The sequence below is a fragment of the Eufriesea mexicana genome, unplaced genomic scaffold (genome assembly GCF_001483705.2).
Source record: "Eufriesea mexicana isolate 0111107269 unplaced genomic scaffold, ASM148370v2 scaffold9187, whole genome shotgun sequence".
Lineage (NCBI taxonomy): Eukaryota > Metazoa > Arthropoda > Insecta > Hymenoptera > Apidae > Eufriesea > Eufriesea mexicana.
The window spans coordinates 438,698-451,353 of NW_016916911.1; the positions used below are offsets into that span (position 1 = coordinate 438,698).

Genomic DNA, 12,656 nt, shown 5'->3' on the forward strand with positions numbered 1-12,656 from the left:
CCTCGCTCTTCCTCTTTCTCCTCTTCTTTCTCTTACTCTTCCTTCGTTCTCGCGCGCGCGCGAGAGACCGGGCAGATGCCCGGGCTTCACCCGGCCGGAAACACCTACGCATCATGGTAGCGTGCGAGGTAGCGATGCCCAGCGATGGGAATGAGTATCTCGCGAAATTTCCTTTCACACGCTTGAGAAATGTATCCTCTCGTAATTCGAGCCTTGGTAACAAGTGTCCTGGTGCTGATCGATGCTCAACATCCCATAGAGCTGTTGCTAGTACTGATTTACCTCAACCTAAGGTATTTGTATAATTAGAATGTTGGTGATATTTCAAATGTTGTGACAAGACACTGAAAAGATAGGTTATGTGAGTATCGGTTAATGATACATTTGTTATTGTTACAAATCATTCGTTGTGATCGCGTCACTGCATAATTGTTACGTTTCCGATGCACAAATATTATGGATTTTCAGTGATGAGATAATGCTAACGAAAAATTTGTAGGTTACTTTACGAAATTCATCTGTAAACAAAGTTATTATTAATTTATTAAACGAGAACAATTTATGGTTGAACTGACGCAAATTATTTGAAATTTCACAAGTTTGTTTACATACTACGTTTCGAACAAATCTCGAATTGACACTTATCTTTCGTTTGTTTGTTCACAGAAGGTTAGCGCGTTCCAAGTACTTCGCTAATCTCTGGCATAGCGCCGGGATCAATACAGGATCCTTTCTTTGAAACAAATTCATGAAGAATTCGAAAGAAGATTCTGAACTCGATGTATAGTGTACTGCTAATTGGTTGCAATCTTGTTCGTAATAATTCTGTATTGATGTTCCTGAGTTAATGGTCGCACAGTATTGAATTTGTAATAAATGCCATAATGAGCACTGCAAACGGATGTTGGTTCGTTGCTAATGAGAACTAGGCAAGCTGTATAGATAGAAGAAGACTATGAGAGCCCGCTTCCGCTCTTGGTAACTTTGTTAGTTATGGTGAATATATATCTTAATAATGAAATATCTTATATAATTTATTAACAATCCAGACGATAAATAAAATTTGTTCATGGATATTATTCTAAAATTATGTTATACGTTAAAAAAAAGAAAAAAATTAAAAATGAGAAAGCACTGGGTGATAACGATTATAGAAATTATTTCAAGGAAGAACGAAGTTTAACTTGAAGATAAATATAAATTATTTATTACCTGCTTAAAATTAATTTAGAGCCATTGATTCAAAAGAATCTAGACACTGTAGCTAACCTCGTTTACGTTTGCAGGTAGCGATATCGTGCAACGATGTTAACCGATCAACGATTGATTCGTTTCGGTTCTCCTTTCATTTATATTTTTATTTTGATAGCTCTATCAAAATAATTTGTTTATTGAATCATTGTCACGTTTACAGGCTGTACTGTTCTTCGCATTTGATCAAGTTTCAGTAGTATCAAGTATAATGTACGTACTAAATAATATGTAATCTTATGAATGAAAATAAAACATTGCGTGAGATTTACACTTGTATGTTATCTTTTAGCATTACACTCTACATTACAAGTTTTCAAATTAGTCCTCTAAGTATTTTGAATTTCTCGCGGGCAAAAACATTGACCGTGGCGCCATCTATTCCCTGCAACTAAAACACTCAATACGCATGTGACTTTCGCGATATACGATATTCTCATTTTCAACTTTTACTAGATGAAAATTGAAAAAGTAACAACTAGATAACTTTTGGTTTCCAACAAAACAAATTGCACGTGTTTTTGTAAATTATAATCAACGTATCACAAAAGAACAATCTATTGATCTATAATTTTATCATAATACTTTCAACTGCAAATGAACAAATGGAAATCGATTATCAAATGTTTTCTAATTATTTGATTTTCCACGTGTGTAACATACGTCACGAGTCAAATTGATGTTATTATGCTATGAATATAAACTGCTGATTTTTGAAGAACGGTTCATTTTATTAGGTATTATGTATATTATAACAAAAAATAACAAATCTTTTGTTTACTTTTAATAATGTATTGTCAAATGATTTTCTTTTTTTAGAAATTGTAAACTTTTGTTTTATATTTGAATCATGTGCAAAGCAAAAGCAAATGTGGTGCTTGTTATTTAATTTGCAAAAGATAAATATTACTACTTGGAATAAAACATTATTGCTTATTGAAGTAAGTTTGCTTCACGAGGAATGGAACGCGGGGGATTCAAGGAATGCGAGGTGCGTGTAACAGGCGTGACCTTCCCAAGGTCAGACAGTGTGTAAAGGAACAATGCACATGGGACTTGATCCATGGTAGTCTACTGCGATACAGTACAACTGGTAACAGCAATTACGATTTCAACCAAAGGAAACACCGTGTGTCTATTCTTTTGATCATTCAACTATTCGCAGATGCAAACATTGCTAATGACAATTGTTACTTTTATTAAAAAATGTTCAATTTTCATTTAAATGCAAATTACATGTTTTCGTAACAATAAGATAATTACATTTATAACTTAATTTGAGAATAAAGATATTTATTGTTATATATCAAAATGGTATTAATATTCCAATATTTTTCAGTACTTTATTGATATTGATACATTATATATAAATATTAACTTTATATAAGTATAACCTTATTAACAGATTTTAATTATTTATATCTATTTGATTGTGAAATGTATTAATTTTGATTTTTGCTTGTATTTATTTTCATTCTATTCGTATCATTTTAATTTATAATTTTTAATACAAATTTTGACTATTAGTTTCTTTATTCCGATTTATTTTACATTTTATCTCTTTCAAACTATAGCAATTAAATCTGCCTGATATATTTTAATATTCTATCAATATTGGGATTATAATTTTAAAATTGAACTAACAGCGCATCCTAGTGACGAACACCGAAATTCAATATAGTTAGGCTAAACTGTAGTTTTAAATAGTTTGAATGCTTTGTTGTGGTTATGGATGAACTTCTCCCGCCAAATATGTCCTACTGTGACTACGTATTACACACCTATTGAATACATATATATATATATATTTAATAGTGTTAAATTTTATAAATATTTTTTGTAATAAAGTAAGAAATATATGTGACATACAGTGAATGTGTTTAATTTTTTATTAAAATTTTATGTTTAGAACAAACTAATATACAAAAGAATATCGAATAGGCGTAGTTTAAAAATGTCAGATACAAATGTATTAAATTGGACGGATTTACCGAAGGAAATAAGTGAAGATTTTATTTCACACGTTGGAGATTATGACCATCCATTATATTTATCCGAGAAAGAAGAATGGATTCATTTCAAACATATTAAACTTTCTCAAGGTATTTTACAAAATTAAAAATGTTAATTAACAAATAACATTTAAATATATTTTAAAGATTAAATATGATACTACAACAAATAAAACAAATTACTTTAGGTAGAATAATAGTTGGTGAACCCTTTTTAATAATGGAATTAAATAGATTTGTGCCTTACTTAGAAGGGACACATGTAAAATTTCATCCTCTTAATATGCCTAATATCAAAATAGGAAAGATTGAAATAATGGGATTTGTAGTTGGTGTTTCTGAGATTGCAAACTTTTATGAGTATCAAAGTAATACAATATAAACATTCTCCAAGCATTAATAAAAGGTTTTGTGTTAAACAAATCTTCTAAGTAAAAATTTTTATAGTTGATGATGGTACGGGAACCATTACAATATTTTATGACAAACAACATTTTCAAAAAACTATTTGGCAAAGGCAGGAAATTGATAAGAAGTATAATACATATGTAAAGAATATAGATATTAAAGTATTAAAATTTCAAGAATTACCAAAACGTATGGTAAAACCACGGCCAAAATTTAACTATCCTGATGGTACAAATAAACATGATATAGCTGTAAGTAAAAAACTATATTTCCCATTATAATATACAAAAGAGGAATATGTTAATGTACATATTTATTTTACATAGATTTTAGAACATAATTGGGCACTAGAAACAAATAATGGTAAATTGGGTAAAAAAGTAAAGCGATGTGAATATATACACGCAGTGGGTTATTGCACACTTGATTTTCTAAATAGACAAAAACCAACAGAAGAAATTACCTTTAGTGACTTATCCAATGCCAAACTAAATTTCTTGGCAAATGAGGTTACTAATCTAAGTGAACATCAGTATAATGAAAAATTCATTTCATGGATGAAAACAGTTGTTAGAAGAAGATATGACAACGATTTTAAATGGCCAGCATCATCTTCCAAGTAATAAAAATTTTGCATTATCTATATATTTTATCTATATCTTAGCTATAAAACTCTGATAAAAGTATGTAATTCTTGCGATTTATAGAAGTAAGGGATATTTATTATGATACTAAATGCATTATTGAAAAAGTATTTATTTGGATCAGTTTGCAAGTGCTTTATTTATACGTTAAACATCATACATGAAATTAAAATATTTTTACAAATTTTTACATTCAAAATATAAGAATTTTCATTTTTTAATAAATATTCGATTATTAATTATTTCAGACTGTAATATATTTAGATATAAGTAGAAACTTTATGTATCAGAATTATCCAATTCTTTTATATTAAAATTATTCATTTCATTTACAAAACAAACTTGAATTGAAATGTCACATTATATGATTTAGTTCTAAACATACCAAAATTCTTTATGCTTACTCGCTTGGTAATTCTTTATTATCCTCGGTCAATAATGTACACAATGATGGTATTTTTTTTTTTGACAGTCAGTCCTTTCAACTTCATTTTGTGATAATAACCAACATAGCTTTCAAAACTCCTAGATTTATTTATTGAAATTTAAATCATTTTTCTAGTATAAATTCCCTTTTAATAGTCTACGAACATATCTGTTAAATGTGTGCTACGTTCCCTTACTTTTGATAAGAAAGTAGGGGAGAAAGATCAGGAGTGGGGACTAATACTATCAGCATCACGCATCCCGTATCTATTGATGCGACGGATGCGCCACGCGATTTGTTGCTTTGAACAGGTAATGAGGCGTGTGATCCACATTATTTTCATATCGAGGGATCATTTACACGTAAGACCTTAAAAATCGATTTATTTTTTATTTAATTTTTGAAAGTAATGATTTTTCAAACTTAAAACTTTAAATATGTTTTTCTCAAAACTATTCTTTGGGAATACGAAATAAGTTTTTAAATCATTTTTGTCAAGTAAATTGTTGAAATGAGTCATAATGTTAGATGTAACATTTACTATAAAAAAAAGTAATAAAAATGGTTAAAATTTGCAACATTTACATGAGAATAACCCTTTAAGAAAGTCTGATACCCTCGCCCTCACTTTTGTCAGTCTCCATCCCCACGCCCGCGTACGTCATTCTCCATTCCTAGTCCTTTTCCCCTACTTTGCTGTTGAAAGTAGGAAAATGTAGCACAGCCTGACAGCTCTTTGTACAAGTCTTTAGTATGCTCGATGCTTGAAGATGGTTCCAAAATATGGTCCTTCTCTTATAAAAATCATATTATGCAAACTAAGGGTGTACAACACAAATTTCTCAGAACCGCATCATACTATACCGACCTGCAAATGTTGTGTATTGTCATAATTATGAACCTATTTTCTGGCGTCTAAGGTTATTGACTCTTGAACAACGTCACATTTCAGCTGATTTCATATTTCTTTATATAGTAATTAATCAATTAATCGCATTTTCTAATATTACACACATATTGCATTTTTGTGCATTGTCATGTCGTTTAAGAGACGATACCCCTTTTTCGCTCGATACAAAGAACTCGTTATTTTTATTTCAACTATATAAATCAATGTATTAATGCTAATCGATTTAGTGATCTTAATTCCTTTGATAGCGCCATATTTTCTTTAAAACAGCCTGTTATTAAGATGTAATTTTTTTGATCTATTTAATACTAATCTACCCAATTTTATTTCTTTGTAACAAAGGGTATGAACCCGTGGATAACAATAAAGAATTATTATTGTTATTATAATTCGGTTTTATTTGAAATAATTATCAGTTTATGATATTGATATCCAGTTAAAGGCAAATGTGGTGCTATTTCACTTGGTTCTATAAAAAGTGATGGTGGAGCCTAAAAAAAATAAAATGTTTTATTTCATTTATTATTAATGTAATATTATTAATATATATTCGAATTTTAATCATATTTCAATGTTAAAGAACTACTTACACGTATTTCTTCAACTTTGGCTTCTCTTGATGTGTATTCTCTCAATAAATATTCTTGACCAAATTCATGATAAAGCCGTGTATCATTTATTCTTAGCATTACACCATCAATTCTCAAAAAATATCTTAATAAAATGAAAAAACTACTTGGCATAACTCGCTATGAAATCAGTAAATGCAATTAAGATGCATATTTTCCTTTAAATTAACTGAATTTATATGGTAATTTTATTAACTTACAATTTTTACAGAACAAACTGCAATGCCATTATCATGAAGCTCATCCTCAAACAATGTTAAGTCATGATAGAACAAGATTTTGTCCCTTCTTCTTAATTTATCTACATCAATTCGTTCATTAGTTTCTTGAATCTCAAAGTTGGAAATCGTGCCTGTATAAGTAGTTGTAAATGTCCAATCAAATGGTTTTACTTTTTCTTCTAAGTATTCACTGCTTTCTGATCTATTTATAATGATAATATCAGTTAAAAATTTATCTAGCATTAATAGATAAATCAATAAATATGTATGTTTGTACCTAGATTCTTTCCAAGCTTCTGCACATGCTAGTTGCACATTAATTTTCCCATTTGATACAGTTTTCAAAGCATCTAAAGCATTGAATTGTATAAATGCACCATCCTGATGCTTTAATGTTAGTATATTATTTGGAAATACCATATCTGGCATATGTGGCAGTTCTAAAGTATGGCTGAAACTATGGAATTACTTATATGATATAAATTGATTATGGTTACATAAAGAAAGTTGTACGGTATACATGCAAAATTGACAGGCATCAGCATCCTTATCGCCACAACCATTTTCACTTTTGGAACACTTAGAATGAAGTATATGTGACTGAGTATATTTGATATGCCACGGTGGAAATACATGTTCTTCTTGATTCACAGGAAGTCTTAATATATCAATACCACCATGAACCTTTACTGCTGTCATGGTCTAAAAATATACCAAATAATAGGACACATTAACATTGACATAATTATAAAAGTTTACATAATGGTATTAATATTAGAAATATTCATTAGTAATTATAAATATTAATATAGGATATTATCAAGAAGTTTTATCTAATAGACAGAATACTGTAATTAATTAAAATAAAATTAATAGAAGTAGAATAATATGCTTATATATATTGATTTACTAATAAATGTCATATTTTTTTGTTATAATTTAATTCTATGTTTTAACATTTGTATTGTATTACAGTGATATACCAAATTTTATTTAGCTTATAGACCGTTATAGCTTTAATGGTTAATAGTTGATTTGTTTTTCAATGTATTTAGCTGTTATTGACAACATGTTATAACCTGTCACATAGTATTTATAAGACATACTCACCAGAACTTGTTACAGAGCTTAATTATTAAATTTATTTCCAAATAACATTGCAAATCTTATTGTAATTATTTAACATTAGCTACTATTTTCGTTTGAATTTTTAATTTTTTACTTAATTGTAAATTTCTATCGAGCGTGACAATCGTACCTCATTCATAATACTGTGCTTCATTACCGACTGTACATAGAGCACAATTGCTTGCTTTCGTAAAAATTATATACTTCTTGTATTTGCACTTAAAATGATACTACGACATCACATTATGAATATGTTTTTGATATAACTTTATTTAAACTATAAAAAATTTCCAAAGTTTATGAATATTTTTTGATAATAAACTGCCATGAAAGTAGCAGAAGGAATCGAAAATATCGAAGTATTTAAATTAACAGCTAGATATCTTTGTAAAATCTTTTTAAAAATAATAGCAAAGAAGCTTATATTACATTAAAATTAATATAAGACAGTGAGATACAAGTACGATAAGAATAGGCATGCTAGTGATCAAGTGCTAGGCACTATTTAATGAAATTTAATACCGATCATTTTCCAAGAGCGACTTATAAAATTGAATTCCGGCTGAAGTTTTAAGACCACATTTACTTCGCTCTTTCATACGGAAATAACCGAAGTGATTGTAGAAGATTCGGGCGAACCCAATCAGTTCTCCCTGAGTATAGGAAGAAGCAGTTACGTGTTGTATAAGACTCGTGTGTTTAGAATGTCGATTAAAAAATCAAATTTATCGGTAGGATTTACTCAAGGAAATGCCGAAGAAAAGAGAAAATTTTTTAGTGAAAATCATATACAAAAAGTTAAATCGGTCGCTGGTCACGTTGGACTTTTGATTGCATTGATGCTGTATACAGTAATTGGTGGTTTAGTAAGTTAAACTTTTAGATATATATTTCTAAAAGAAGAAAGATAATTTTTGAAGTCATTTTTTGTTAAACAACTGTATAAAAAGTACTATTCAATTTAAAAATGCGACTCGATGAATCAGAGTCTTTTATAAAAAGTTATACGTTAAAGAAATTTTATAAATAACTTAAATGCGTACAAATAAATTTTAATGATAAATAATATTCAGTTAATATCATTGAACCTTCCAAAAAGTATTCAAATTTTTAACTGTTTGTTTACGCGAGTTTACATGGAATGCAATATTTACAGAAATAACAACGCAGTTCTGGATCTCCAATTGGTATCTTTATTTTTAGCAATGGACCAATCGCACGAATCGATGCGATTAATACTAACCTCCTTTGTTAAATGTTCATATTTATTGTTTTTAAATCGTAACTTTTTAATTTACATCGTAATACGAAGAAACATTACCATGGGATAATTTTAAACCTTTTCTTTTATAAAATAACGACGTTATCGAAATGTAAACGGAACGTGCCTCTAGAGCATGTAAAACGTCATTAAACCGCCAACTACTCGAGAGTCAAGAGGTCTACAAATATGTGTATTAACAACCATTAGCAATAAACAATTATTTGTATACTTTAGAACTACGTAATTTTAAAACGATTTCAGAGTATTACAATCGAAATAATATGAAGCGAATTCACTAGAATTTTATCGTTATTTTATTAATAGGTCTTTCGACATATCGAACTTCCGGCAGAACTCGCACGTCTGGAAGCTTTGCGCGCCAATTTACGCATTCAAAGATACTCATTTGTCGATTCGATTTCCAACAATACTGATGTGTCAAATTTACGCACACTGGTAAGTCGATGTTTTAAGTACTGATAGTACAACTTTGAACTTCGATTCGAAATAGTAGTCATTTAATGGACGCGGTTAAATTTGAATTGACCTTTCTAAACGTACCAACAGTTTTTGCATGTATACAAAGAATGACAAGGATGTTTACAGGTTAGTGTAAAATTACGCGCGTACGAAGAGTCAGTTCAGGAAGCAGCACAAGGTGGCCTATTGATCACTTTCGTGGCAGATTCAATCGATCAAGAAAATCGACGTACTGCAAATGTATTGCCGCTTGCAACTGAAAGATGGAGTGTTCTACAAGCCGTTTTTTTCGCAAGCACTGTTCTTACTACGATTGGTAATGAATAATGATTAAACGTCCATCTCGTAAATAAGCCTATTGACCTGGTCAGGAAATTGAACTTGTTGTAATTCTGACTATAACTGGGTACAAGTTAATATAATTTTGAATAAATGGAATACACGTGTTGTTTTGATATTTAATTTTCGATTTATTTTTTTTTTTTTGTGTGTGTTTTTAAGGATATGGGAATGTCGTACCATTAACTAATGGAGGTAGGATGTTCTGTATCTTGTTCGCTTTCGTCGGCATACCTCTGACGTTGATAGTAATAGCCGATTGGGGGAAACTATTCGCCAGAGGTGTAGTTAAAACAGCTTTGGCCCTGAAATCGAAACTTCCGTTTCGCTTTTCCTTTTCCTGCATTCCGACGAATTTAGCTGGAAGGCGGTCGCTCGGTAAATTTAAGTAGCTCATTTGAATTACGTAAAATGTAGAAACACAAAAAGATAACCTACCTTATATTTACACTGTTTTGCGTACATTGATTAATAAATATCTGTACGAAGAAAAGAAAAAAATGTTGATATTCGATATTTATTTTTACTTTTTACAGGAGCATTTACAGCGGTTGTTTCACTTTTTCTGTATCTCGCTTGTGGTGCAGGTATGTTTATGTTATGGGAAGATGACTGGGACTTTTTCGATGGATTTTATTTTTGTTTTGTGACAATGACCACGATAGGATTCGGTGACTTAGTGCCGAGTAAGTATCAAAATACGTGTTTATTATTTTTAAGACGGTTTTCACAAGGTCACGTGAATTCTGCGATATAATGGTTTTTATTTTACGTATAAGAGGATACTGGCATTCGTATCCGTGTAGTACGTGTTTATACGTTATTATAGCTACGCTTCTTGTCGTCGCTTATATACAGAGAAACCGAAGTACACGTTACTATGTACGCTTTATATTCTGGTTGGTTTGGCGTTGACGAGTACCATTATTGAACTTGTACGACGGCAATATGCTCAATCGTGGAGAAGATTGCAGAGGCTTAGTGGACCATTGGCGGAAACTATTCGCAGATTAGGTGAACAAGCTGGCGGTGATATGTCCGCCCTACATTCAGATCTCAGGTAATTATGAAATTAAAAAATATTGTTCGTATAATCATCAACGATAATGTCAAAAATTGTTTCGTTATCGTTAATTTTAGGAGAGTTTTGACAGTAATATCAATGCCACGTTTAAAATGGTCAGCTTCTTTGAATCGAGGAGACACAAAAGATCAAGAATGGGAAGAAGCTGTGGAGGCTGTGCTTCGTGACATTGCTGCAAATACTAATAATACCCAATTAAAGAAGAAACAGATAGTACAAATTGTGATTTACGAGTCGAGCGTCTGACTGAAATCAGGATTCCTGATTATTTATTGCTTCCACGATAAGTTTTTGTTATTTTATTCAAATGCCATGTTAAGATATTGTCAAAGGAATGATTTATATTTTTATACTATTCATCGTATACGTTGGTTTTACTTGAACTTGAAAATTTTACCCGCGTGAACTGCGCACATCAGTAGATAAAACCGCGAACGCGCAGAAACCACAACCCTGAGTTCGATCAGTAGTCCTAATGTTGGACTGACCAGGCTGACAAAAACAATAATTTGTACGAGTACGAGCAATCACTAATTTTAGAAATCGTGGTACCACACGAAGCAGCAAGAGACCTTGTTCTGCGTTCATTGTCGGCTCTTATTGTGACATCTGCGTTTGTTGAATCGGTGATAATTTCGACCTAATGGTCTAGATCATGCAAAATAGAACCGAACGACCGTCAACTATTGTGTGTATTGCGTATCGTGTGCGTATTTAAATAAATTACTTATAAGAAAATATAATCGACGTGGTGCTCGTATTTGATAGTTTTATATTAGGACAATTCTAGTCATATATGAACATCTATATGTATATGTTTGAAGTCAAGATATACTATATGTGTATCTATACGAGTCTCTGGGGAAAATAACCGTTCTCCTTTAAATATTGATTTATCATATGTATGTAAGCCACCATAATAAGTTTTTCAGGATTATTCACAATTTATGCATGTTACATAATGCACTATAAAAATTGAAATTATGTACAAATATAACTGATCTTGAATATTTTTTTTTAAATATAATATATACAAGTCATAAAGTTCACTGCATATACTCAATATGTTTGATCCTTGTGTCATGCCATACATGTGTGTTTATGTATATTGTGTCGTGCGTGATCTTCGAATTTATTGAAATATAACTTACCGTTATAAATTACTGAATTATTTTAGAAGGGAAATATTTAATTAATACAGCTATATTGTACTTTTTTGTACTATAACGAACAAATTAATTATTTTCTTTCAATTCTTTTCTATTCAGCAATTAAGTACAATGATCGGCATTAAAGATCCGACTGAACCACCGAAGCTAGAGCAACTAAAACAAGGACATGAACAAATGAATTACGCAATGAAATCCGTTACTATTCAAAATCTGGATTTAGCAAATATTCAAATGCATTTTTTCGAGTTCTCTAAAGGCATGGCAGACAAATTCAGGTGACCGACTGTACAATTAATTATACTTTTATTAACAGATTTATTGTAATTAATGAATAAGATAGTTGATATTCGATGAGAAATATTTATAAATAATATTTTTTTTATTTCTTAGGTCAATATTGGATAACTTGAAAGCTCACATTCAACGGTTTTATGAACAAAACCAACCTATATTTGATTTATTTTCTTTACCACAACTACAAGAATGGTCTGAACGTAAAAAATAAATTAAAAGTGTGGAAATATCAATGTTTTTTGATAGATTCATGTTTTTAAAATTCATAGTTAAAAGAAATAAATAAGTTTGCACATTTTTTGGTGAAATAAAATTGTTATAAACGTTTTAATGGTAAAATTACTTTAATAAAAAGAGTCTAATAAAAAGACAATTATCATTTGTTTTTTAATA

At 30.2% G+C, this 12,656-nt stretch overlaps 4 protein-coding genes across 5 annotated transcripts in view; 3 read left to right on the forward strand and 1 right to left on the reverse strand.

Annotated features, from left to right (window-relative positions):
• LOC108553048 (uncharacterized) overlaps positions 1-4,294 on the forward strand; it is a 4,989-nt gene extending 695 nt beyond the window's left edge. The window contains 4 exon segments of the mRNA XM_083287406.1: positions 3,193-3,353; positions 3,452-3,631; positions 3,711-3,922; positions 3,998-4,294. Of these exon segments, the coding sequence (XP_083143532.1) occupies positions 3,193-3,353; positions 3,452-3,631; positions 3,711-3,922; positions 3,998-4,294 (850 nt within the window).
• Positions 4,295-6,035: 1,741 nt separating this feature from the next.
• On the reverse strand, positions 6,036-7,201 carry LOC108553051 (TIP41-like protein). Its single transcript, XM_017907801.1, has 5 exons — positions 7,023-7,201; positions 6,780-6,959; positions 6,482-6,704; positions 6,243-6,401; positions 6,036-6,143 (listed from the first exon to the last, which is right to left on the reverse strand). The coding sequence occupies exons 1-5, from the start codon at positions 7,199-7,201 to the stop codon at positions 6,036-6,038; spliced, it is 849 nt and encodes a 282-aa protein (XP_017763290.1).
• A 1,133-nt stretch (positions 7,202-8,334) lies between these two features.
• On the forward strand, positions 8,335-11,336 carry LOC108553078 (TWiK family of potassium channels protein 7). The gene is made up of 7 exons (XM_017907847.1): positions 8,335-8,496; positions 9,219-9,350; positions 9,501-9,690; positions 9,876-10,091; positions 10,250-10,399; positions 10,572-10,773; positions 10,854-11,336. Exons 1-7 carry the CDS (start codon positions 8,335-8,337, stop codon positions 11,041-11,043), a joined length of 1,242 nt encoding a protein of 413 aa, XP_017763336.1. The 3' UTR covers positions 11,044-11,336.
• LOC108553079 (uncharacterized) lies at positions 11,265-12,569 on the forward strand. 2 transcript variants are annotated; one of them, XM_017907848.1, is made up of 3 exons: positions 11,265-11,503; positions 12,066-12,244; positions 12,360-12,543. In XM_017907848.1, exons 1-3 carry the CDS (start codon positions 11,453-11,455, stop codon positions 12,472-12,474), a joined length of 345 nt encoding a protein of 114 aa, XP_017763337.1. In that variant the 5' UTR covers positions 11,265-11,452; the 3' UTR covers positions 12,475-12,543. The 2 variants fall into 2 exon arrangements, with proteins under 2 accessions (XP_017763337.1, XP_017763338.1); XM_017907849.1 differs by lacking the exon at positions 11,265-11,503 and adding an exon at positions 11,561-11,699 and having other exon boundaries at positions 12,360-12,569.
• Positions 12,570-12,656: the final 87 nt, after the last annotated feature.